Here is a 27,679-nt window from a genome sequence, read left to right as displayed (position 1 = left end):
GGCTCGATTTGGTGTTTTACTGGGGGGGGGCAAGGGTGTCCCAAAAACGCCCACCGACCAAGATGGAATTATGTGGGCGCTTCCCCACGCCCTTCCCTTTTTTAAAAAAAAACCACGACAGCAGAGGTCAAGTGGTGGGGTCGGCGAGCAAGGCAAGGATGGAGCTCGCTCGCGCGAGCTCGGTAAAACCGCAACGGCCCCTCAGCCGCGGCCTCTCGCGCTCCCCCTGGTTGCCTCGGCTACCGCCCGAGCGACTCCATTCCCCACCCCCTCCGGCCGTTTTGCCGCCATTCTAAGCAGCGCGTGCCGGCGAGTATCTGTTGGCGCCTACTTGTGCCTCGCCTGGCCCTTCCCCCCCCTCGGTCCGAGCAGCGTGACATGCACCGAGCGAGGCCCCAGTGGGGCGCCGCGGCCCTGCGGAGCGTAGTCGGGAGCCGACGGTATTGGAGGACCGTGGGGCAGCCGGAGGGTATCGTATCGGAACAGGACACGGACCATCATTTCGTGCACCGGAGCACCATCCCTACCATCCACTTCCAGCCTAGCTTGCCCAGGTGCCTCTTCCTTCCTCTAAACCTGCGGGGGCGGCAGTGGGGGGGAAAGAAAGCAGAGCTGGAGAGGAGGCGAGAAGGCGAGGAGCGCGCGGTCCCTCCCTCTCCCGCCAAGCGACCTCCTATTGCCAGGTTTCTCCGCTCTCTCTAGTAGTAGTGCTACAAAAAAGCCATTCGTTTCAGTACTGACAATCAATTCCCACGGGTTATATAGTATGTTGACAGCAAACAGAAAAAAGGAGCCCACAAAACTGCTATAACACAAATAAACAAATATAACGATAAAGAGTACTTCTGAAATACTGTAGTGATTTTGTTTTATTCTTCTACAAATATTTTAACATATCATTGTTAGCTATATTCTGTGAAAAAACATGAATGCAGTAAAAATAAACACACATAGTGCTGGACTTTTGTGGCTTATTGCATGAATCCCATCTGGTCATGTGTGGCTGGTGAATTTGGTTAAGTCTGGCTAACAGAGAAGTTGCTGTTCTGGGCTGTTTTCCGGAAAAAATGTATTACAGCCTGGAACAGCTATCAGAATGTGGTTTCTGGGGAAGTTTTGTGGCTTATTGCATGAATCCCATGTAGTCTTGTGTGGCTAGTGAATTTTGGTAGGTCTGGCTTCCTGGGAAGTTGCTGTACAGGACCATTTTCTGGAAAAGCATATAGTATGTCAGGAGAGATGGAGAATGAGTCCCTGTTGATTCTTCTTGCTCACTCAGCAGGTTTTGATACCATCTGCCATTCTGGAGTGGCTCTCTGAAATGGGGTTGGGTGGCAGTTCTTTGCAGTGGTTCCATTCTTGGATGGTCATTCTCAGAGGGTGGTGCTTGGAGAATGCTATTCGGCCCAGTGGAACCTTCAGTATTGGATCCTGCAGAGTTTGATTCTATACCCCATGATATTTAATATCTACATGAACTACTGAGTGCGGTCATCCAGAGTTTTGGGGTACACTGTTGGCAATATGCTGATGACATACAGCTCTACTCTTTAACATCTACAGGTGTGGCAGTGGATGTGCTAAATTTGTGTTTTGCCTTGGTAATAGACTGGATGACAGTGAATACACTGGAGCTTTGTCCAGACAAGACTGAGGCACTGTTAGTGGGTGATTCTCTAGACCAGATGAATGGGTTGTGGCCTGCTCTGGGTGGGATTACCCTCCCTCTAAAGGAGCAGGTATGTAGCCGGTGAGTACTGCTGGATCCATTACTGTTGCTTGAGGCTCAAGTGGCCTTAGTGGTGAGGAGTGCCTTCCACCAGCTTTGATTGGTGGCCCAGCTGCATCCATATCTAGACAGGAATAGTCTAACTTCTGTTGTCTACACTGGTAACCTCTAGGTTAGACTACTGCAGTGTGTTATGCATGGGGCTGCCTTTGAAGACAGTTCAGAAAGTCCAGCTTGTTCAGAACACGGCAGCCAGATTGCTGACCGAGGTAGGTCAGTCCACACATATAATACCAATTCTGGCATGGCTGCACTGGCTATCAGTTAGTTTCTGAGTTCAATTCAAAGTACTGGTTTTAATCTATAAAGTCTTATGCTGCCCAGGACCGCAATATCTCAAGGACCGCCTCTCCCTGTATGAACTGGTCTGGACTCTGTGTTTATCATCTAGACCCTTCTTCATATGCCCCCTCCATCAGAGGCTTGGAGTGTGTCAACAGGAAAATGAACCTTTTTAGTAGTGGCACCCTGGCTATGGAATGCTCTCCCCAGGGACACCTTCTCTATCCATCTTTAGGCACCAGGCAAAGACCTTCCTTTTCACACAGGCCTTTGGGGTGCTGTCTTAGTCCTTTTTGTTTGGGTTTTAAATTTTGTATATTGTATGTTTTTAAATTCGTTTTATATTTTTAAAATGTAAGTTGCTTAGAGTCCACTGGGTATGAAGCGACTAACAAATCAATTAAATAAATAATAGCCCAGAATGGGTATCAGAATGTTGTTTCCGTAGAAGTATCAGAATGTTATTTCCGTAGAAGTTTTGTGGCTTGTTGCATGAATCCCATCTAGTCATGTATGGCCGGTGGATTTGATAGGTCTGGCTCATTGGGAAGTTGCCATTCTGGGCTGTTTTTTTTAAAAAAGTGTTATTGCCCAGAATGGTTATCGGAACATGATTTCTCTGCAAGTTTTGTGGCTTATTGCATCAATTCCATCTAGTCACGTGCGTTTGGTAGGCCTGGCTTGCTCAGAAGTTGCTGTTTTCTTCCAAATATTTCGGTTGTTAAAGGGTTAATAAAATATATTATCACGTGTCTCTAACACATTCCACTGTTTTCCAGTGTCAATTTCTTTTATAAAGGGCCTGTTCCAACCCTTTCTGTTTTGGCTTTTACACCATCCCATAAATAAGTTAGGTTGCAAGCCTATGCCCACTTTAGAGTACGTTTGGTTGAGATAGCCAGCTTTCCAGTAAACATGGATAGGATTGGACTGTCAGTCTTTCAGGCACCACAAAACTTTTTGTGCATATGAACTCACCTTACTACGATCTAGTGTGTGTACACCTTGCAAAGATGAAAACTGGTAGGTGACATTAGCGAGGTGGAGAATGATGGGCCTGTATTAGGACTGCTGCTTTGAAGCCCTCTCCCCATCCTATCCCCTCTTGCACATCATTGGCAGGAGAATGACTTGAGAAGGATTCCTTCATTATTTTTTTAAAATCATATTTGTTGGCATTGTGCATACATCTATCCACTGAACTTTTGTTTTAGTCAAATGAATGTTTTATTCCTTGATTTTAAAGTTTAATTAATGAAGACTAACATGTTTAAGTGTAACCTACTGAATTTAACTAGAAAAAATTCACCCTGCCAAGTTCTCTGCTCATGATCACTAACAATTGTACATGCAGTGCACAGATGGAAAAGTTTCCAGCATTTAATAACTGTTTAGTCATTCTGACAGTGTGTATTGTATGGTTATTAAGAGGCAATAAGGATGTGCCTTGAAACGAGGTTTTTGGTAGAAGGCAAATGTTTCAGCACTTCTGATTCCCACACAAAAAGTCCCTTTGTGTGTGTGCATGTGTGCACACATGGGTAGCTCATACCAGATTTCACCTGCTGCCATAGCAGACAAAGTAGTATTAATGATGCAGTAGGCACTGTAGGTTTGTTGTATTCTGGGAATCCCAGGGAGAAAGTTGTCTGATTTCTTATGCTTCCTCTGTTTTTAATTGTGCATTACATCGTTTACATCTGAGAAGACATAAAGCTTTAAATTTGATAACTTTTCTGGAACAACTTTAGTTTATGCAATGGAATGCAAACTTCCAAGCTTCATCAGTGATACATAAATTCAGAAAACAACAGTAATGAGTAGGTGCTTAGTTCAGTTTTGAAACAAAACTAGTAATCTTTCTACTGCTTGCTTTGTGGTAACTAAGTTGAATATCACAAAAACAACTCCAAGTAGGGACTCATTGATGCAGTGTTCACTATCTGGAGGCTTAATTAGTAGGAGAGCAAGCACCTAGGAAGGGCATGTTGATACCAGAGATTTTGGAGATGACTGCACTGGGCAAAGATGTTAATTTCTGTGAACACTTTTGGTAAGTTACTAAGAGAATAGGAAATGAGCATTAGTGTATTTTAAAGAAGGTAACAAACCTCGACCTTAGAATTATCTGTAAATATGTTTTGTGTATAAACTGTAAACTATTGTTATAATAGGTAGCAGTTCCATCCAGCAGAGGGAACTGCAGGGAGACTGCCATGAGATCTGGAATCTGAGCTCTAGCGTAAAGGTCAGGTGGGAGGAGCCTGAGCAAGCATGGTAGATCTATTAAGGATTCTGTTAATAAAGCTTTAGTTATAGCAAGCAGGTTTCTGTCTTCTCTCAGCAAAGAAAGCACTATTAAAACATGGTGTCAGAAGTGAATCTACTTTTCTCAAGAAAAGGAGGGCTCAAGCACCACTGCTTGCAAAGGCAACAAGCACATTGGTGGCAGAAGAAGATACTTTGGCAATTGCAGCCAGCATGATTCCAGTTCCAGGGCCCACGAACATGGCAGGTGATATTTTTAATAACTGGATGCTTTTCAAAGCGCAGTGGGAGAATTATGAAATAGCAACAGGATTGGATGGCAAAGATAAAAAGATTAGGGTTGCGACACTGCTATCAGTGATGCTCCAGCAGCACCTTGATATTACAGCAGCAGACGGACAAGATCCTTGCAAATTGCTAGAAGCGCTTCAAAGGCATTTTGAACCTACTAGAAATGTTATATGTGAACGATATCTCTTTAACAAATGTGCCCAAGAACCTGATGAAACTACAGATCAGTATGTTACTAAATTACGCAAAAAGGCAGATTGATGTGCATATAGCACTTTGAAAGAAGAACTGATTAGAGACAGATTGGTTATATTAAGGACAAGGGAGCACAGATGAGAATGCTCCGAAGGCCTGCCTTGATTCTGCAGGAAGCCATAGATATATGCAAGGCTAGTGAACAAACCCTTGTGCAAATGCAAGAAATGCACCCTTCAGAAGCTGATAGCATGCATTACATCAGCAAAAATAAACATTCTAACATGCATATGCCATCATGCAAAAATAGTGCTGAGCCCAGAAAATTTCAAAGTGAGAGTTGTGGATACTGTGGCAAAATTCATGATCCTGGCAAATGCCATTTGAAACTATTTGCAGAAGCTGTGATAAAAGAAATCATTATGCAAGAGGTTGCAAACAATCTAAACAGAAAAAAATCTGCACAGCATGTGAAACAGATAGGCAATGATGATCTATACAGTAAGTCAGACAGTGATATTTTCTACATGCATGACATCAAAACAGTGCATACTAAGACAAAAAAGTGGTTTGTCAAACTTGTATTACCACCTTGCTCAGAAACTTTGCAGTCCTGGCTCAAGCAAGACCCTGAATGTCAAATAGACAGTGGTGTATCTATAAATGTAATGGGTTACAGAGATTATCTCAATATTATGCAAGATGGAGAGGCAATGCCATCACCAAACAAATCTAAGCTGAGACTATATGATGGCACAATTCTCACACCACTAGGTCAATGTGTGCTGCAGGCAGAATATCAAGGAAAAACATATCAGCTAGAATTCCAGATTGTGAATTCTAGGCAAAAGCCCCTCCTCTCAGCAAGCACTAGTGAACGTATGAAACTGGTAACATTAAATACTACACAAGACATCCATACACTCAGACTTGAAGCCAACAGTACCTAGGCTATGGGACAAGTACAAGGCGGCATAGCAAAGGCACAAATTCTTAAAAGTTACCATGATGTCTTTGAGGAACTTGGCTGTCTTCCAGGCACCTTACATTTCAAAATGGATGACACTGTGCAACCAGTGCAACATATGCCACGTAGAGTCTCTGTCACATTAAAAGAAAAAATCATAACTGCAATAAGACACATGGAAAAAGATGGAATAATTGCCAAAGTGACAGAACCTACCAAGTGGATAAGCAGCATGGTAGCCATAGAGAAACCTGGTAAACTTCGCATCTGTATAGATCCAAGTAATTTAAACAAGGCGTTATTACGAGCTCACTACCAGATGCCCACCATAGAAGAAATCTTACCAGATCTTGCCAAGGCAAAAATATTCTGTGTCTTAGATGCAAAGGATGGGTATTGGCAAATCTTATTAGATGAAGAAAGCAGCCACCTTACTACATTTTGGACCCCAGAAGGACGTTATAGGTGGCTGAGAATGCCCTTTGGAATAAAACCACCAGCAGAAGAGTATCAGCGCCGCCAGCAAGATGCACTGGCGGGTCTCAAAGGAATCAGTGTAATTGCAGATGACATTTTGGTAAATGGCTGAGGAGATTCAATGGAGAATGCCATAGCTGACCATGATCGCAACCTCATCTCTCTCCTGGAAAGGGTGAGAAAAGTCAACCTGAAACTCAATAAAAATAAGATGAGGCTACGACTGACAGCAGCACCCTGTATGGGACACCTCCTGACATTGCAAGGCTTACAACCAGATCCAGAAAAGTTGAGAGCTATCCAGCAGATGCCTAAACCATCCAATACCAAATCTCTTCAGCAGTTACTGGGATTTGTTAATTATCTGACTAAATTTCTTCCTTGCCTTTCTGATGTTTGTGAGCCTCTCAGAAAACTGTTGGACACGGGTGCAACTTGGGTGTGGGTACCTCAACATGATGCAGCCCTCCGACAGATCAAAGGCTTGGTTACTAGAATCCCGTGTTGAAGTATTATGACATGAACGAAGATGTCACCTTCCAATGTGACGCCAGTGAAACTGGCCTGGGTGCTGTCCTTTTGCAAAAAGGACAGCCTGTTGTTTTTGCATCCAGGTCTTTTATCACAGACTGAATGGTATTATGCCCAAATTGAAAAAGAATGCTTAGCAATAGTATTTGCTTGTGAAAAATGTGACCAATATAATCGAGGTCAGAAATGCATTAAGGTTGACAGCGATCATAAGCCTCTAGAAGTTATTTTTAAGAAGTCATTGCTATCAGCTCCAAAACGCCTCCAACGCATTCTTCTTAGGCTACAATGCTATCCCTTGAAGGTACAATATAAAAAAGGAGCTGAGATGTACATAGCAGATCTTCTATCCAGAGCACCCTTGCCACATGACAAGCACACTGACAAGCAAGACTATGAGATACTCAATTCCCAGGAAGTGCACGCCACACAAAAGGAACTAGAAAGCATTAATCAAGCCGCTTATATGCCCATCAAGACTTCAAAGAGTCCAGGAACATATTATACAGGACAAAGAGCTGCAAGTATTGATCTCTGTTGTCTTAGCTGGTTGGCCAGACACCCAGGACAAAGCTCCAGTGTCTACTCAAGAATACTGGAACTATCGTGATGAATTGAGGACTTCCGGGAAGGGTTGCTTTGCCTGTGCTGCCTCTGAGTCGAGCTCTCGTCTCAGAAGAAGCTTTTTCAGCATTAAAATCAGTCAGAACGTTCTTTTTGACTGGTAAAGATTTTCTCCCGGGCAGGGAGAAACGTAGAGATTAACCACAAAGCCTGTTTTTGTGGGGAGGACTGGATTTCATTTATTTATGAGAGAAGGTTCAACCTGAAATGCCGGACGGACTTCCATCAAGCTCTAGCTGATTACAGCGACACGTTTATCTTTTCTTCAAAGAAAAACGGACTCTAACAGGCAAGCATCCTTCTTTCTATTTTCTTTTTTCATTTGATTTAAATGGTTGAAGCAAAAAGAGATTTGTCAATGAATCAGCTGTGAAGAACTTCTGGGTGAGTTATGGCTTTTCTCTTTTACTCACGAAATTAAGGAGGAAAGAAATCGAAAAAGCTTATCCTTGTTTTTATTGCAAAAAGCTGGCCTGGAGGTGCATTCTAAAGATACCAACGGAAGAGGGATTTCTATTTCGAGGAGGGGAAAAAAATAAATAAATTTGATTTATGAACTTTGGAGTATTATATGTCCGGGACTATTTTTTTTGTTGTTTTGGTCTATTTCATTTTGACGAATCTGCTTGTTCACGACGCCACTAATTGTTTTGATGTTGGGAACTAAGTTTGTTTTGTATTCCTGAACACATAAGAGATAAGACAGGCTGTACCGTCTACACTGATGTTAGCAAGCCTGGAATATTAACCCAATTGTGGCTGAAATAATTTTTGTTTTTGTGGTTTTAAGAATGGCAACCAGGAAAGTGACTGAGACCATGGAAGAAAATACGTTTCAGAAAATAATGGGTGAGATTGAGATAACGAAACAAACCCTGAGACAGGGTAGACAGGAGATGAAAATTGAATTTAATAAAATGATGCAGGAGCTTAAAGAAATAGGGGATTCTGTGACAGAGGAGTTTGATGGGATTAGAGATGAGAAAAGAAAAATTAAAGGGAAGCTACAAGCCCTGGAGATTGGAACAAATGTGAAATTGGAAAAAGATTTGGAGTTTATGGATGTTAGAAATAAAGTTTACTGTCTGGAACTCAACGTTGTCTCTGAAGAAATTAATGAAGATTTTGGTGGTAAAGTTATTAATGTCTTGGATAATTTTCTGGACTGGAATGATGTGATGGAGTTTGACATAGAAAAAATCTATGGAGTTGGCTACAGATATGTGACAGTGGAGAAACTCTTAAGAGATGAGCCAGTGCATTTTGTAAAAAAGAAGAACAGAGATATGACTTTGCAGCAATATTTCAGCAACATATTCAGAATTGATGGCAAGGAAATATTTGTGATAAAAGAAATTCCCATCAGACTCTTGTTATATGACTATGGCTATGACAGCAAGATTATCATGGGATATTGATAATGGATGAATGGATACTGAAACTACTGGATTTAACAGGACTATTGAAGATGGAAGATGGAATTAATATTGATAATGGAAGAATGGTTATGGAAATTATTGGACCTAACAGATTTGATGAGATGGATTAATCGATATGTTTATTTGGACTATGGCTATGACAACAAGATTATTATGGGATACTGATAATGGAAGAATGGCAACTGAAATTACTGGACTTAACAGGATTATTGAAGATGGAAGATGGAATTAATACTGATAATGGAAGAATGGCTATTGAAATTACTGGACCTAACAGATTTGAATGAGATGGATTAAGCGACATGTTTATTTGGAGAAAAATTGAAAGATATCTCTCTCAAGGAATTGAAACCTCTCTTTGACTTTTTGTGGAAAGAATAAAGTAATGTTTATGAGATTTGATGATTAATTAAGATAACTATTGGAGGAAAGTGATTTTATAATATAATTTTAGAGACAGGACTGTTATAGACTTATGACTGATCTGCGACAAATCGGAAGTCACATTTTATTTTATTGTTTAATTATCTTTGTTTTGTTTTGTTTTTTGTATTTGAAAATTTGAATAAAAATTAATGATAAAAAAGGAACTATTGTGATGAATTAAGCATCCAAGATGGCATCATATTCCATCCAGAGAGCTTCGGCTATGGAACGGTATATAAATGTAATAAATAAATAAATAATATTCAAAGGACACCGAATACTCATTTCAAAAGCCATGAGAAAAGACATATTATCAAGAATACATCACAGTCATTTTGGAATAGAAGCATATTTGCAGAAAGCTAGAGATGTGGTTTACTGGCCAAACATTACTAATGACAACAGAGACCTTGTACGCAACTGTGATGTGTGTGCTGAGTTCCAAGCCAGTCAGCCAAAAGAACCATTGGTGATACATGGCATTTCTAATAGACCATGGAGTAAGGTAGGGATGGACCTTTTCACAGAAAATGGCAGCAATTATCTCATTCTGGTAGACTACTATTCAGACTTCTGGGAAATGGATAAACTGCCAGATACAACATCAGCAACTGCAATAGAAAGAATAGTGAAGCACTTCAGCAGACTTGGCATACCTGACTCTGTGATTTCAGATGGTGGACCACAGCTCACGTCCAAAGAATTTGCCACATTTTCAAAAGACTGGGAATTTCACCACATAACGTCATCTACCTACAACAGTCAGTCTAATGGCAAAGCTGAATCAGCCATCAAAATTGCAAAAACAGCAAGAAATAAAGAAAACATATGGCAAGCTATCCTGGAGTGGAGAAATACTCCAACTGCTGGCATGAATAGCAGTCCAGTGCAAAGACTTATGTCCAGACGCACACGATCCTTTCTACCTACAGCTCTTGCATTATTGAAACCCAAAATTGCAATGAAAGTCACAGATCAGCTGCAACACAAATGCAATCAAACTAAAAGCTATTATGACAAGAATTCAAAAGAGCTACCACCTCTGCACGCTGGAGATTCTGTATGTGTCCAATTATTTCATCAAGACAAGACATGTCCTTGAACGAAAGGAACATGCATGGGACAAATAAATCCCTGGACTTATATTGTTGAAGTCAATGGGCACTCATATTGACGGAATCGTAAGTTCATTCACCTAATGAGTCCTCCGGGACTTAAAGACACCTCAGATATGGTGGATGATGATATACAGGATAATTCCATCATTCCATGCGCTCATGAAGATGCACACCATACTCCAGGTCCTGAACCACAAAATAAAGAGACATGTAACTGTATCACCAACACCGAACAGTGACCGTGTCAAGAGCACAAGTACCCGCAATCATATCAAACCACCTAAACGATACACAGATTTTGTATTAGATGACTGATAGGCAGTTTAATTATCAGTCATTCAGAACCAGTGCTACTTTCAAGTTAATTGTTTAGTTCGAAAAGTTATAATTATGTTGTTTGTATGTTCTTATAACAAATATGACATTGGGGATGTTATAATAGGTAGCAGTTCCATCCAGCAGAGGGAACTGTAGGGAGACTGCCATGGAGATCTGGAGGCTGAGCTCTAGAGTAAAGGTCAGGTGGGAGGAGCCTGAGCAAGCACGGTTGATCTTGTAAGCATTTTCATAATAAAGCTTTAGTTATAGCAAGCAGGTTTCTGTCTTCTCTCATCAAAGAAAGCACTATTAAAACAACTACATTCTTGCTTTTCTTTTGTAATTACTTACGAATTTATTTTGTATTTAATTTTTTAAAATTGTTCTTTGAACCCCAGCCTGTCTGCTGTTAACATTAAAGACTCAAGATCTTCACAAATACGATGGACTTTGTTAGATTTAGAGAGAGAAACCTGATCTCCATAGCCCTTAGGGTATTTACAGGAAAGTAGTGATCCTCCCCTCCCCTGCACTTTATTTGGAATTGGTCTCAGTGAATTCAGCTATTGGCAGTAAAAGTGGAGAAATCTCACTGGAAGACTCCTGGCCTCCTTTCGTTTGGCAGTGGTGGCAGTAGCAATGGCAGCAAAGAGATTTTACTTCCAGCCTCTCTCTTCCTGGCATTGCTGAAATGCTGTTACTGCAGAATTCCAGGCACCAGAAACTCTTGAGACCTGATATCTGCGCAAAAGGCTCAGGCACACTGGTAAAAATACATTTCCTTTGGTCCCTGAGATGCTAACTTAGCAGAATTTTAGGCTCCAGGAGGGACACAGACCTGAGCAAGATTTTCCTCATGCTGCTGCAACCACGACCGCCATTAGGCCAGGTAAACAGAAAGAGAAGTAACTTGAGCATTACAAGATTGAGGTTTGTATTCCAAAACTATAAATTACAAAGTTTGGCAACATCTGCAGGAAAGATAAACTGCTTTGGGAATCTTTCCAGCTTAAGAATGGGGTAAAAAAACCTATAAATAAATAAATATCCTCACAGGGTTCTCTTAAGTGGCAGAGTGCTAGAAGCTATCTGAAACAGACTAAATTAAAATTCCTCTGAAAAAGTCTTTGTTATATGTACCTTTAGGAGGAACCTCTGCTGTTTCTATGAGAGCAGAAGTTGATGCTGTGTTCATCATAGATCAGTTTGTTGCCCAGGAAGATGCTTTATGCTGTAGTTCTGGTGGCTCACCACGTTAGGCAACTATACACAGTGCCAAGGGTTCCTAGTTCCAGCCCTAGTGGTTCTTGGCATAGTCCAAGGAGGGCTTCTTTAGGAGTGATCACACAATTGCCTCCTTCAAGATGTTTATGACTCTTCCCACTTTCAAGGATACATTACCTCCTGTACTCTCTGATGAAGTGGACAAGGTGTTCTCAACTGTGAAGCCAACCACTTGCTTACTTGATCCTTGCCCTTCTTGGCTCATCATGAGCTGTAAAGAGAGACTGGGCAATGGGATCAAGGTAGTGGTAAATGCGTCCTTGGAGGAGGGTGCAATGCCATCAGCCCTCAAGGAGGCAGTGATAAGACCTATTTTGAAAAAGCCCTCCTTAGATCCCCAAGAATTGAACAACTTTCGCCCAGTCTCTAATCTACCATTCTTGGGCAAGGTGATTGAGCGAGTGGTGGCTAAACAGTTACAGACACACTTGGAGGAAGCAGATTATTTAGATCCTTACCAATCGGGCTTCAGGACTGGACATGGAACTGAAACAGCTTTGGTCGCTCTGGTAGATGATATGAGGAGGGCGTTGGATAGAGGAGAACACACTTTCCTCGTCCTCCTGGATCTCTCAGCGGCTTTTGATACCATTGATCACGGTATCCTTTTACATCGCCCGGAGGGATTGGGAATAGGAGGCACTGTTTTACAGTGGTTCCGCTCCTATCTCTCCGGCAGATACCAACGGGTAGCGTTGGGGGATGAGGTTTCAGACCCTTGGCCACTCAACTGTGGTGTGCCACAGGGTTCTGTCCTCTCCCCCATGCTATTCAATATTTATATGAAACCGCTGGGAGCCATCATCAGGAGTTTTGGGCTGCAGTGTCACCAATATGCGGATGACACGCAGCTCTACCTCTCATTTAAATATTCACCAGAGTTGGCTGTGGATACCTTGTCCAATTGCCTGGAGTCCGTAAGTGGATGGATGGGAGAGAACAGGCTGAAGCTGAATCCCGACAAGACTGAGGTGTTACTAGTGGGGGATAAGAGAAGGTTGGGAAATTTAGACTTGGTACTTAATGGGGTGAGATTACCCCTAAAGGACCAAGTCCGCAGCCTAGGGGTCATATTGGGCTCCCAGCTGTCTATGGAGGCTCAGGTTTCGGCAGTGAGCCGGGCAGCTTGGTACCAACTTCATCTGGTACAGAGGCTGTGACCCTACCTTCCTATACATCTGCTCCCACGAGTGATACATGCCCTGGTCGCCTCTCGATTAGACTATTGTAATGCACTCTACGTGGGGTTACCCTTGAAGACGGTCCGGAAATTGCAACTGGTACAGAATGCGGCAGCTCGCTTGATAAAGCAGAGCCGTCGCCGGGACCATGTCACCCCAGTGTTGATGGAATTACACTGGCTGCCAGTTGTGTACCGGGCCCAATTCAAGGTGTTGGTACTTACCTTTAAAACCCTATACGGTCTCGGCCCAGTCTATCTGAAGGAGCGCCTCCAGTATCACCAAATATGCCGCCAAACAAGATCTGCTTCACAAGACCTTCTCTTGGTCCCACCGATGAAAACAGCTAGGTTGGTGCGGACCAGAGAGAGGGCTTTTTCGATCGTGGCCCCCACCCTCTGGAATTTACTTCCATTTGACCTCCGACATGCCTCCTCCCTGATGGTTTTTCGCCGAGCCTTAAAGACCTGGCTATTCAGGCAGGCCTATGGGATTTCTGGGGTGGGTTAGGTTTTTATATTGTATTATTGAAGGGATGGTCTTAGATAATGTGATCTTAATACTGTGATTGTTGATTTTATATGTTTTTATTATGGCTTGTATTTTACATTGTTGTACGTCGCCCAGAGTGTCCGTTAACTCGGACAGATGGGCGACTAACAAATAAAATTTATTATTATTATTATTATTATTACTCAGACAGTCATACCTCTTCTGCTACATGTACTTTTATAAAAACGTGTTGCTGGATCTGACCAAGATCTATCTAGTTCCTCATTACTTCTACCAGCACCTCTAGGAAGCTCATGAACAAGACATGAATGTTATGGCTGTTTCCTCTTATTTGTTTCAGCATTTGGGTATTCAGATGTCCAAGTAGAACCTCCTCATTTACTAACAGGAGTGTTCTTGTTCATTGTTCCACCCAGTCATTTCCTCTAAGCAGGGCATCCTACTTCCCTGCCCCGATTGTGCTGTTTTATTTTACAACTGAAACACAAAAAAATCCATGACTACTGAACATTCTCATTCAACACTAGCCTGTTTGGAGAAGGGAGGGAGTTGAACTCGTTAGTTTTTTAAAAGGTTTTTTTGAAACTTAGAGTTCCCCTGAACCTGTTGATACCTTCCTCTTGTTTCTCAACTGTCCTTTTTTGGTTCCAATTTTGTCAGTACTGAGTTTACTATTAGATGGAGTGATATTGCTTATATTTGTAAATAAGCCTATCTCCCATCAGTGTGTTTTTAAAAGCCATCTAAGGGAGCAGCCAGATGTGGCAGTAGCAAATTCATTCATATATTTATTCAATTTATCTTTTAAAAAGATAAAAGAAGAAATTTATTCCCAAAGATGTGGAATTTCTTGCTCTTGTGTAGCAGTAGTTCCTCCTGTGGATGATAATTGGTGGCAAGTTGACCTTCCCTACAGCCATAGGGCAAATGATTGCCCACTGAAGCAGCAGCAGAGTTGTTTCTGGGACGGAGGGAGGGAGGGGAAAGGTGACTCCCTGTTGCTCTTCATGCTAGTGGAAGGGGTCAGATGGTTCTTCCCCTTGGTGCTGCCAGAAAATGACCTCATCAGCCCTTTGCCCTCTTGCTGATGACAGGGAAATGTCCTTCCATTTCCTCTGAAGCCACAGGGCAATGATGCATTTGTGAAATATTACTTCCTTTTTTGTAATTTTGTATTTTTCTGTTCATTCTCCCCCCACTCCAGGTGGTGTATGTGCCATAAATTATTAATGTAAATATGTCTGAATAGGTAGGCTAGTACATTTTGGGGTGGTGGTGTTTGTAATGTTTGAAGATTTGTGTGCAAGGCTGATTTCTAACTTGTTAAAATCTGTTTTTAGATTGCCTATTCCAAAATTGGAGGATACAATCACTAGATATTTAGCTGCTCAGAAGCCGCTATTGAATGATGAAGAGTACAGGTATAAGAAATGACATTTCCAATGATTTCAGTATGTCAGATAAAAACGCATATATTAATGTTTCCTTCTCCAGCTCTACCACCATCTCTTATATGGTTCTGTCTATTTTATCTTGCTCCCCTGTGCCTAGAGGAAGAGCTGTAGTAAAGTAACAGAGCACATGTTTTGCATACACACAAGGTCCTTGGTTCAATCCTCAGCATCTTGTCTGAAACCCTGGAAAGCTGCTATCAGTTGTTGTTGTTGTTGTTATTGTTATTATTATTATTTATTAAGTTTATTTATATACCGCATTTTCCACAAATAATGTGCTCAAAGCTGTTCACACAAATAATCCAATACAATAACACAACACATAATAGGGTATAATCACGAAATTAAGAAAATATGTCTATATACAGTACATCAAAACATAATGAGCATAAAGCTCAACAACGCCAAAGCAAAAATATTTAAAAACTAACCCCCAAGCTGATACAAAAATCTCCCCTATCCCCCACAGTCCAACCCAAAAGGCCTGAAAGTCCTCCGAAATAAGCTGCATTTGAAGGCTGGAGGGTGGGGCAAGGCAGGTAGAAACAACCTCCCCTGATGGCAAACTGAGTCTCTCTTCCCTCATCAGTTAGTATATACAGATAAGATTCAGCAACCTCTGACTTAATAAGGCAGCTTCTTATAATTACTCATTCCCAGGACCGCTGTATGGACCACTTCCATCTGCTCAGAACTCTCCTTTTCTGTGAACCTTTGACTGAAAATAGTCTAAGCTGCACTCTTACTTGGGACAGAGCCCTATTTATTAATCTGTAACTGCATTTCCATGTATCCTTTTTCTCTTCTTCACTCCACACTCTTTATTTATTATTTAAATTTCTATCCTGCATTTGTAATCTCTCCCACCGTCAAAATTTATATCATAGGTTCTTTGGATCAACAACCCCCACCCCCAAGACATTAGTCTTTTTAGATAATATTAAGAACAAAAGAGAACTCGGAAAAGGGGCATGTATGTTGGAGGTGCTGTTTCATTAATAAGCAGGAGTCCACAGATAATGATTTTGCTTACTAGCCAGCCATTATTTTTGGTTGCCACTGAGTCTTTCCCATATCATTTGGCATGTGCAGGTTATGCAAGGAAAGGATCCATCTCTCACTTCCCGCTCAGGTTTGGAGAATCCAAAGCAACACAAGACAATGAGGGAGGGATTTGTGCTGCTTCTCCCTTCTCACACTGAAGAACTCAGGGGAGGGAGATCTTGTCTCACTTCACACTGAGTTTTTAAAACAATTTTGTTCAAACTTTTCAAAATACAACAATAATAAGAATATCAAGATACAAACTTCAACAAGACCAATAACAAAATTAGGCCAGACATGAGGAGGGGAGGGAGCTAATAGAGGGACACCATTTGTACGATTACGTAGAAAAAGGAAAGAAAGAAGAAAAGGAAAGGAGGAATTACATGTAAAAGCAAAAAAAAACCAAAACAGGCTGGGGAAAATCAGAAAAAAACATGTGGAGCAGGGAGATCACAGATATTTCCAAATAAACTCATATTTGGTCAGGAGAAGCAACATAAGCTGTTGCTGGGTTTGCAAGGTGGCAGAAACAGCTCAAGTCACTCTTGCTGCTTCTGCAGCCAATTCCCCCCCCCCATGTTCTTTGATATGTATTGTGCTTGGCACAGTGAAAGACTCCTCTGATCTCTTGAGTTCTCTTGAACTTGTGGACACCTCAAGGGACCTGAAATTTGTGTTGGGCATTCAGGATAGGGATTGATGCCACAGGGCCAGAAGCATCTATCACAGCAATCTGTCTTTATGGACTCCTGAATATAGTTCACATAAACATTTAATCTCATAAAAATTCAACTCTGGAATTATTAAAATTTCTGTTTAAAGTATGAAGCATTGACCATTTAAAAAGCACTCCTATCTTGACCTAGACTTAGGAAAAGAGTTTCATATTTATTTGACATTAATTTCATATGATATTTATTATTCACTTAAGTACTGCTACACAACCATCATTAATTTGGAGGGGGTGTAGGGATGACATTATATATTACATATACAGAAAGGGAATAATATTTTAACTAAATACCATAATTAAAATGATTATAATTAATACTTACAATTAAAATCCAGTGACAAAATGATTACCTCATTTTAAATTTCTAGAAATACTGAACAACTTGCCAGAGAGTTTGAAACTGGAGAGGGGAAGATCATACATCGTGATCTTCTGGAACATGATAGAATTAATAAGCATACAAGTTATATATCAGGTTTGTTTGAGTTTTCTTGTAATTTTTTTTAATTGTCAATGTATTTTCTTTTATTAATGTTTATTCCAGAGAGAGTTTAGATATTATTTTTCATCAACAATGTTCTCTGTGTTCGCTGGTTGTTTTTTCTAACAGTTTATATACTGTTGGTGAAGAAGTAGCCATGTAAGAATTCTGCTTCATTCTGAGACTGCAGTTGAGTGCTCTGTCCCAAGCCTTACAAAGTTGGTTGCACAGTGGCAATAACTGAATTGTCACATGATCACTGCAGCTAAAATGTTATTCAAGCAGAAAAACTAAGCATGTGCCATGATCACAATGATCAACTGAATGAACTCTGTGCCTCTGTTGAAACTTTCTGTTTGGTAGACAATCTTTGTATTTCAGCTCGCATATTATCCTGTCTTTGTCCTCAGTTAGAAGCATACTTAGTATGACCAATATTGACTTCTATTACTTTCCAGAGTACAAAACAGTCAATCTAATGTTGATGGATGTTTTCTTGAAAAAACAAGTATTATCTTTGCTGTTTTTGCAATCTGCAGACATCAACTAATGCATTTATCCAGAGCCAGTTTTAAAGTTCATACTTAATAAATCGGTAGTTTTGTTTCAAGATCTTTAACAGTCACATCTGTATGTTCCATATTTCCCAGATAATATCCCTTTCTGCAAAATGTTAATATTCTTTAGCTTAATGAATACACATTTTCTGTTACTGTTAAGTGCATAAACATTGACCAGTATAAGAGCACTGCTGGATCAGACCAAAGACCTATCTAGTTCAGCATTCAGTTCTCAGTGGCTAATCAAATGTCTATGGGAATCCCATAAGCAGTACATAAGCACAATAACACTTTCCCACTCATGATTCCAAGCAACTAGTATTTAGATGAATGCTGCCTCTGATATTGGAGGTAATGTATAGCCATCATGGATAATTTTATCTTCCATTAATTTTTCTAATCCTCTTTTAAAGGCATCCAAGTTGACAGCCATCATTGCATCTCATGGTAACAAAAATCCAGTTTACCTGCCCACTGTGTGAAAAAGTACGTCTTTTTGTCTGTCCTGAATCTTCCAAAATTCAGCTTCAAATGAATTTTGTATTTTGTATTATGAGAGGCCTATCCACTTTCTCAACACCATGTATACTTTTATACATGTCTCTCATGTCCCCCCCTTCCTTACCTTTTTTCTAAGCTAAAAAGCCACAAATGCCATAACCTTCCTTATAGGGGAATTGCTCCAGCCCATTGATCATTTTGGTTGAGGCTTGTTTTTTTGGGGGGGGACTTTTTCTAGCTCTACAATATCCTTTTTCTAGGTGGAGGTGACTGGAACTGTACACAGTAGTCCAGCTGTGGTCACACTATACTGTTGCGCGCTTTCCCAGTCACCAAGCAGTGAGATTTATGGGGTCCATGTGCTCGCCCGAGGCTTGGTTTCCTTGGGAAGAAGGTCAGTGGAGACTGTGGTGTCTTTATGAAATATGGTTTATTTATTTACACACATTCCAACCTGAGCTTAGGATGGAGGGGTTCAAGGCATCAGCAGTCTAATATCCAGCTTTTCCATCAGGGTTACAGGAGGCATCCTAAAAGCCATGGAGCAGAGAGGCAGTCTCTCTGCCTGCCTCTGTTCCCAGCCTTTCTCCCAGACACAACTAAAAACACAAGCCTCTCCTGGGCCCGGGGGGGGGGAAGGCTCTCCCGAAGCGTTTCAATGACAAAAGGGTCTTCCTGGCCCATTCACCAGTTGCTGGGCACCCAAAAGACCCATTAGCAAACAGGCCACTCTATTAGCTTAACAAAAGAAGCTCATCTGGCCAGCAGAGCCAGCCCCTCACCCCAAGACACAGGATTCCAAATCAGAGGCTGAAAGGGGACTCACAGGGATCATCCATTCCAACCCCCAAACTCACAACAATACATTTGTTTAAAGACATTACGATATTGGCAGTTTTGTGCTCGATTCCTTTCCTAATGATTCCCAACATGGATTGTGCCTTTTTTTCCAGGACCTACACACTGGGTTGACAGTTTCATATTTTCACACACTGTGTTGACAGTTTCATTAAGCTACCCACCACAGCCTCAAGATCAGCCATAACCAGCTCAGACCCCATCAGCATATATAAGTTAGGATTTTTTGTCCTGATGTACATCACTTTACACTTCCTCACACTGACCATGTTTGGTATTATAAAGCCCATTCACTTAATTTAGAGTTCTTCACTATCTTCTTTTTAACCACCCTAAATAATTTGGTGCCATCAGCAAAAGTGGCCACCTCACTGCTCATCCATAACTCCAGATCATTTATGAACAAGTTTAAAAGCACTGGTCTCAATACAGATCCTTGGGGGACCTTATTGTTTACATTGCTTCATTGTGAGAACTGTCCATTTATTGCTACTTTCTACTTCCTGTTCTTTAACCAGTTACTAGGAACATCAGAGTATTCTGGGAACAGAAATAGGAGCAGAAATTGTCACAATTCCACTGTTTGTCCGAGGTCAGGAACAGCAATCATGCTAGTGAACACAAGCAGTATTCCATTGAACTTTCCACAGATATGCATTGAGGTTAATTACATAATTAATTATGAAATTAATTATGTTTGTTTCAGCCATCCTAGATAGCATGATGAATAACATAGGTTTTAGTGGAAGCCAAACTGTAGTGGAACGGAAATAGCGTTTGACTGCAACAAACATAAGATGGGATGAAAATTGCTGCCTCCTTTCATCCCTACCAGTTACCAATCTGTAAGAGGACCTCCACCTGTATCCCATGATTAATAAGTTTGCTCAGGAGTCTTTGGTAAGGGACTTTGTCAAAAACGTTGTGAAAGTTCAGATAAACAGTGTCTACTGGATCACCCCTATTCACATGCCTGCTGGCATTCTTAAATAACTACTAATAATAACAGTTAGTGAGACAGGACTTGCTTTTGCAGAAACCATATTGATTCTTTTCTATATGCTTGATAATTTTACACCAATTTACCTAGAATGCTGAGCTTACTGGCCTGTAATTACCTGGATATGTTTTTTGTTTTTTTTAATTTCCTTGGCCACTTTTTAGCCTTCTGGTACAGCGGCCAGTTCTCAAATGTAAAATTGCTGATCTTTTTTTAAAAATGAACTTCTCCCTATTGTTTTTAGAAGATTAACAATTTCACATTTGAGTTCTTTAAAAACTCTCAGATGGGATACTAATTGGAGCTAGTGGTTAGTTTGTTTTCAGTTTGTTAATAAGTTCTAGAACTTCATCTCTTATCACCACTCTTTCCCCCCATGCCTTGGACTTTTTTCTTTAAAAATGTCTGTTCAGTCATGCGTACGTGCCCTACATCTTCTACAGTGAAAAAAAACGCAAAGCATTCATTCAGTTTTTCTGTCATCTTTATCCTCTTTATCCTCCCTTAGCAGTTCTTTAATTCCCTTGTCATCAAACACCTTACCACTTTTCCTAGCTGGTTTTCTGCTTCAGATGTATTTAAAAATACGTTATGGTTGGCATTAATGTTTTTAGCCATATGCTGTCCAAAAAATCTTGTTTTCATCCGTTTTTATTTGCTTGCATTTCGTTTGTACAAATTTGTATTCTTTTTTGTTATCATTTGGGTTCAGTGTTCAGAAGGAACCCTTTTCTCCCTAAGAATGTTCTTGACACTGGTAATTACCCACATTGGTAACCTGTTGGACTTGGGGGTACGTGTCCTTTAAAAAATGATGCAAGTTTTTCATTGTAACAATAAACATACAATACAGTACATTGGATCTTCATTATTTACAGAAAAGCTGCACCTTGTAGAAATCAAAATCACTAATATATGTAATTCAAGATAACAAAACTCTCCAGAAGGATATTTTATCATCTGGAGACCTATTTCCATGTACTCACTCATTCATATGTGTTAAAAAGAGAAGCCAGATAGCTATATCTTTCACTATTAGACCTCTAACCAAATGGCTATGGTGAGTTAAGTGTTCACATGGTACCTTTCCTGACATGCAATATATGTTATAGCTGAGCTATTATTATTATTTGATTACTCCCAAGCATTTTGCAGAGTTTTGACCCTCTTGACTTTATATGGTACCATAACAATGCAATTATAGGCATGTCTATTCAGAAGTAAATAAGTGGGACTTACTTCCAAGTAAGCATGTATAGGATCGCAACCTAATAATAGACAACTGTTTGCAATCCTATACACACTTATTTCAGTGGAAGAAAGAATACTACTACAAATAGCTACCTATTGTTAGATAATTAGTTGTAGTAGTACTCTTTATCCACTGACAGTGTTAGAGACAGAATTCTTTTAACTCTTACTAGGCCAATTATACTGGGTTCAATCCAGACTAAATGTGAAGGACTGCAAACAGTTCCTTTATTTTTAGAGGCTATCAAAAGTTCAGCTCAAGAAGCAGATGTTTATCAGGGGGTGGGAGAAAAAGAACATAAACTGAATCAGGACTTTACTCCCCTTCTGATTGGCCAAAAGATTGGGAGAAGTAGAAGTAGAAATAATGTGTATAAGTAAAGTTGGCAGCTACTGTTTTTTCGTAGAGAGAGTTAGGAGCGCTGTTGAAGAAAGAGTTGACAGAATTTAGAATGCTGCAGTAGTACACTCCCCAAAACCAGGGCTGTGGAGTCGGTAACGCCAAACCTTCGACTCCGACTCCTCTATTTTTCTACTGCCCGACTCTGACTCCGACTCCACCCAAAATTGCTTCCAACTCCACAGCCCTGGAAAGGGCTGTAAATGTCTTTTTAAATTGGAAGCTCTCATAGGAGCATTTTTATCGCTGCCTGAATATGCCCTGATCTTGGCATCACAGCATTTGTCTTCATCTGGGTCCTGGGTCATACACTGACACACAAAATGTTTTCCATCTTGAGTTATGGTGAAATGCTCAACTACAGCTGACTTCATGGGAAGCTTCTTTGACATTTTGAATTTATATTTTAAAAAATTTGTCAATCAAAATTTATTTTGAAGTCGGAGTCGGTACATTTCTACCGACTCCGACTCCACCCAAAATTTTTTCCGACTCCGACTCCACAGCCCTGCCCAAAACAGACAAAGCTGAACACTGAGAGAGCTGGAAACTACTTTATTTCTATGAAATGGCTTGGATAGGGAAACAATCTAGATTAGGTTTAGCTGGATGTGTTTTCTCATGTTATTTTGATATTTGCTCTTATGATTAACTGTTCAAACTGTTTTTAAATTATTTTTAAAAATATATTTTCTCAATCACTGCTTAAATTGCTGCTTTTATTTTGGGAAAAAATTGCCTGAGGCCTTGTTATTCATCCCATGCCTAATTGCCTTACTACACTGCCCAGCACAGGAAGTTGGCTGGGCCAATAAATAAGTTCCAGAGGATAAAGGACTCTTTAGTGGAGACGTCCAGGGAATTACAATATCTTCTTGATGGCAGTGGTGAAGACCAAAGAAGAAGAAGGTTGGATTAACTAGCTTGCTTGCGGGGGGGGGTAGGTTGGATTGTTCTACGTGTCCAGATTCAACCCATTATCTTGCACAGTTGAATTACTTCTCTTCAGTCTCCCTTGTGTCATCCTTTCACATTGCCTTTATTATATGCATTCATTGTAAGTTTTATCATTTTTAATTATTCCTTTATTATCCTGTGCCCAAACTAGTTTAATTTTGTCTTTCCTTTTGGGCTTTAGAAAGCTGAAGTTGCTTTGTTCTGTAGCAAGAGTTTGTACCAATACATAGTATAAGAATAGGAAATCGCCTATTTATTTCTTATTTTAAAAGGGACTAAAGGATCTCATTCCACAGTAATTAGTCACCTGCTCAATACACCTTTCTGTTACCTCTTCTGAAGATGGGGAATTGTTGCCAGAACGATTATTGCCAGTTTAAATCTACTTACTTTCCTATTGCTTTCTAGTAACCTGAATAGTCACCCACCCTTCTTCCTGCCAATTGATGGCTTTCAGGGAGCTGTATTTGACTCATGGGCAACCTCAAAAGTAGATGACCATGTACAAATAATCATCCTTGCTTGCTGGACTTGCAGCAGTCAACTGTAATGTGACAGACTGTTCTCATTCAGAATCACTTGAAAAATGTGTTGATTTTCTGACATAATAGTGTGGTGCAGTGGTTAGAGGGGACTGGGACTGGGACCTGGAAGACAAGGGTTCAAATCCACACTCAGCCATGAAGCTCACTGGGTGACCTTGGACCAATTAGTTTCTCAGATTGATCTACCTCACCGCTTGTTGTGAGGATAAAATAGAGAGGGTGGAGGACTATGTTTGTACTCCACCTTGACCTCCTTGGAGGAAACATGGGATAGAAATGTAATAATAATAAAACAAGCAAATAAATAATTTCATAGTCTGTCCCTGCTGTTTGATGACCTCTTGGATTTTCCTCAACCATCAGTACAACTGTAGTCTTGTAAAATATTATCACTACTCTTTTTTATTATTTAACTTTTATAACATGTTCTTTGTGATTTGAGACAGAAGTTGAGCCCTGCTGAATCCATATAATGTGCAGTTATGCAAATATGTTTGATATATCAAACAGCTATATGTGTATTTTATTAACTGGATTGTTTTTGCTTTTGTAGGGCCCTGGTTTGATATGTATCTTTCTGCGAGAGATCCAATTGTTTTCAACTACAACCCTTTTATTACTTTAAATCCTGATCCAAAACCAGGATACAACAGTCAAATAGTGAGAGCAACAAATCTGGTTGTATCATCATTAAAATTTCTTAACAGCCTGAAGAATGACTATTTGCGGCCAGATATATATTATGTAAACCGCAAATGGGGTCAAAGTAAACTTTTCAAACATTTTATCCGCATTCTTCCACCTACTTTATCCTGGTATGGAGCCTATTTGGTGAACGCATATCCTTTAGATATGTCACAATATAAGTCACTCTTCAACAGTACCAGAATTCCTAATTTAAGCAAAGATACTTTGTTCACAAGTGAATTTGCAAGGCATTTGTTGGTGATGAGAAATGGTCATTTTTATGTTTTTGAAGTACTGGATCCTTTTGGTAACATTCTACACCCGTCTGAAATCCAGGCTCATTTAACACAAATAATACATGATGCTGATCGGTTGCCTGGGTTTGAACTTTCCTACCTGACAACTGAAGATAGAAATACTTGGGCAACAATAAGACAACAACTTGTCCAAAAAGGTAATGAAGAAAACCTCAAGAAAATTGACAGTGCAGTCTTTTGTCTTTGTTTAGATAAAGCTTCTCCCAAAAATGAAATTGAGCTCACTCATTGTTTTCTACATGGATATGGTTTCAATCGCTGGTTTGACAAATCTTTTAGTCTGATTATCACTAGTGATGGCACTGCAGGAATAAATTTTGAACATTCTTGGGGAGATGGAATTGCAGTTCTACGTTTTATTAACGAAGTCTATAGAGACAGTACAGAGCATCCAGCTCTTGTACCACAATCCAGTCCAGCCTTTTTTGTTACATCATGTGACAAACTTGAATTTCATATGGGTCGCACAATAACATCTGCTATAAGTGCTGCACGTAAGAAATTTGATGAAAAAAGGAAAAAGTTTTGTGTTAGAACGTTTAGGCATGAAAGGTTTGGAAAACAATTTATAATTAATCAAAAATTGAGCCCTGATGCTGTGTTTCAGCTTGCATGTCAGATGGCTGTCTACCACCTATATGGAAAATTACGACCTTCTTATGAAGCATGTAGTACTGCAGCTTTTAAGCATGGTCGCACTGAAACAATTCGGCCAACATCTGTGTATACCAAAAAGTGTACAGTTGCATTTATTGATCAACGAGGAATGCACAGCATTGAAGATATGAGAAACATGATTGATGAATGTTCAAAGTATCATCGACGTTTGCAGTTGGAAGCTACATTAGGTTAGATCTTTTCAATATTTTCTAATATATATATAAAACCTATGTTCTGTTTAAATCACATTATAAAAGTCTTTCTAGGACATCCTTATACAGGCTGTACCAGGAACCATGATGAGATATTTTAATTTGTAAAAGCTGCTAGAAGGATTGGGTTTCTTTTGTCTGACTTGCCTTACAAAACGGTTACCGTAAGTTTCCTAGGAGTTTTCACATAACAGTATACTCCTTCTGGCTTTTCCTCGTTTAACTAAAGATCTTAGTGAAGAATTCTTTTAAATTATTTATTTATTATTTCATTTCATTTATATATCACCCTCTAAGGAGTTCAAGACAGCATACATAATTCTCTCATCCCCATTTTATCCTCATGACAATCGTATGGATAGATGAGGCTGAGAGATTCACAGCAGAATTCTATCCATGTCTACTCAAGAGTAAGTCCCATTCAGTTCAGTGGAGCTTACTTACTACCAGGTAATTGTGCATAGGATTACAGGAGCCTTTGTGACTAGCCATGACTGAATGGGGATTTGAACCCCAGTCTCTTTAACCCTAACATGATCACTACATCATATTGGCTCTTAATGAGAAAAATGCCATTTCTCCTAACTGTTTATGATGATAACCTCTCTGGATGTCATACTGAAATCACTGTCACAGTGCTTAACCTTGGCTGGCTTGTGCCTGATGTTTTCTTACTATTCTATAAAAATCCTATCATGAATTCATTTTCATAAATACCATACTTAACTCTCCTATATTCAATACATTTGTCCTCTGTTTTTTTCCAGGCCAAGGATTTGATCGCCACTTATTTGCCTTGAAGCACCTTGTCCAGCGCAGAGGTGGACGTATTCCTGATATTTATAATGACCCAGCCTACAAAAACATAAACCATATTATAATTTCAAGTAGTACATTAGGCAGTCAAGCAGTTAATCATGGTGGGTTTGGACCAGTGGTGCCAGATGGATTTGGAGTTGGATATAATGTGTTTGATAATTGGATAGGATGTATTATAACTAGCTATTTAGACAAAGACTCAGAAGAACTTATAAAATATCTTGAGTATACCTTGAATGATATATTTGACATCTTAGAAGGAAGAAGTCTTATGTAGTATCAAAATTGCCATTATTTTGAACTAGCAAATAATAATGATACATACTCAAAAGTATTTAAATAATGTGCAGACTACCGTGAAATGCAACAGGGGTAGAAAATGAATGAGCATTAGAGCTCTGTAGAAAATAATTTTTTCATACAAAAAGTTAAAGTAGTTCTGTGTCAGTGTGAAGATACTAATTCTGTAATCTCTTGTTATTACTGTATATAATTGCTATTATTGATTTTATATTGAAGATTTTTAAAAATCCAATTTTTGCATTGATTTTACTTAATATCTGGGACTCTTTATTCCTAGGGAAATCATCTTGTGCTGATATACATGAAAATTATATAAACTCTGAGATAAATCCCAAACACTGCAATACAAAGCACTATATATGCTGGGGATAATCTATGTTAACCCGTGAACTGTCTCTCAAAGTACTTCCCTCCCATTTCCACATGTGGGGAGCTGTGAACATACATTTTAGCATGCAGAATATGCACTGGAACATATTGTTTCAAAGCACTTTTCCTTTATGTGCACATTGAAGCATTTAATATGTATGCATTACAGTCATCGGATCAATGGTGTCTAATTTGCTATGCTGTGTGTGGAAATCTGTAATCACATTTTAGAGATAGTATATATTAGAAAAGACAAGATTGATTAGAAGAAGGAATTAATTACAAAAGAGGATCCCAGATTGTTTTGTTCATGAAACAGGATGTCTTTAAATGGGATGGAAGCCAAATGAAATCTTAGCTTGATTCTTCCTAAACCTCATTAAGTACATAAACAGGTACCACAAGATCCTTAGGGTGAGAAGTTCAACAGCACTATAAAGGGCTTTAGAAATCAGTGAGCACACTTTTTCCTGTTAATATGACAAGCAGATTTAACTTTTCCCAGCAAAGAGGTGCAGTAATGAGAAAATCTGTTGAATTGTTTCCTGTCTCTTGCAGCTGTTAATTTGAGGTGGGAAGAAGAGAGTGGGCACAGGAATGGGGTGTTTTTGGATTGCAACCTGACAACCCTAAAAAAACTGTCTTAAGTGCTGTCTTAAGTGATAAAAGGGGAATCTCCTCAAATACTATTAAGTTCAAGATGTGAGAGTCAGTGTATCATTAAAAAAAAATCAACAGAACATATTTATTTTAGCACACACACACTCTAAGAACTGCTATTTTGCACCAGTCTTCTCTATTAATATAAAATGTGTATGTAAA

At 39.8% G+C, this 27,679-nt stretch overlaps 2 protein-coding genes across 3 annotated transcripts in view; one reads left to right on the top strand and one right to left on the bottom strand.

Annotated features, from left to right (window-relative positions):
• Nucleotides 1-699, bottom strand: part of RHOBTB3 (Rho related BTB domain containing 3) — a 57,641-nt gene extending 56,942 nt beyond the window's left edge. Inside the window, exon 1 of one of the 2 annotated variants that reach the window (XM_061622529.1) lies at nt 332-699. The gene's annotated coding sequence lies outside the window, so the exon portion shown is untranslated. The remainder of the gene's footprint in view (nt 1-331) is intronic. The other variant, XM_061622523.1, reaches the window with a different exon arrangement.
• LOC133382890 (carnitine O-palmitoyltransferase 2, mitochondrial-like) lies at nt 136-27,679 on the top strand. Its single transcript, XM_061622509.1, has 5 exons — nt 136-554; nt 15,044-15,124; nt 17,306-17,412; nt 24,044-25,342; nt 26,134-27,679. Exons 1-5 carry the CDS (start codon nt 379-381, stop codon nt 26,460-26,462), a joined length of 1,992 nt encoding a protein of 663 aa, XP_061478493.1. The 5' UTR covers nt 136-378; the 3' UTR covers nt 26,463-27,679.

Source organism: Rhineura floridana, chromosome 1 (genome assembly GCF_030035675.1).
Source record: "Rhineura floridana isolate rRhiFlo1 chromosome 1, rRhiFlo1.hap2, whole genome shotgun sequence".
In the NCBI taxonomy this organism is placed as follows: domain Eukaryota; kingdom Metazoa; phylum Chordata; class Lepidosauria; order Squamata; family Rhineuridae; genus Rhineura; species Rhineura floridana.
The sequence above is the reverse complement of the archived record's forward strand: the minus strand, read 5'-3'. Positions and strand labels throughout refer to the sequence as shown.

Excerpts from the sequence above, each read along its gene's own strand:
- LOC133382890 (XM_061622509.1), top strand. The coding sequence starts at position 379 with ATGCACCGAGCGAGGCCCCAGTGGGGCGCCGCGGCCCTGCGGAGCGTA. Across the intron at positions 555-15,043 it reads TTCCAGCCTAGCTTGCCCAG|ATTGCCTATTCCAAAATTGG; the intron begins GTGCCTCTTCCT and ends ATCTGTTTTTAG. Across the intron at positions 15,125-17,305 it reads TTGAATGATGAAGAGTACAG|AAATACTGAACAACTTGCCA; the intron begins GTATAAGAAATG and ends TTAAATTTCTAG.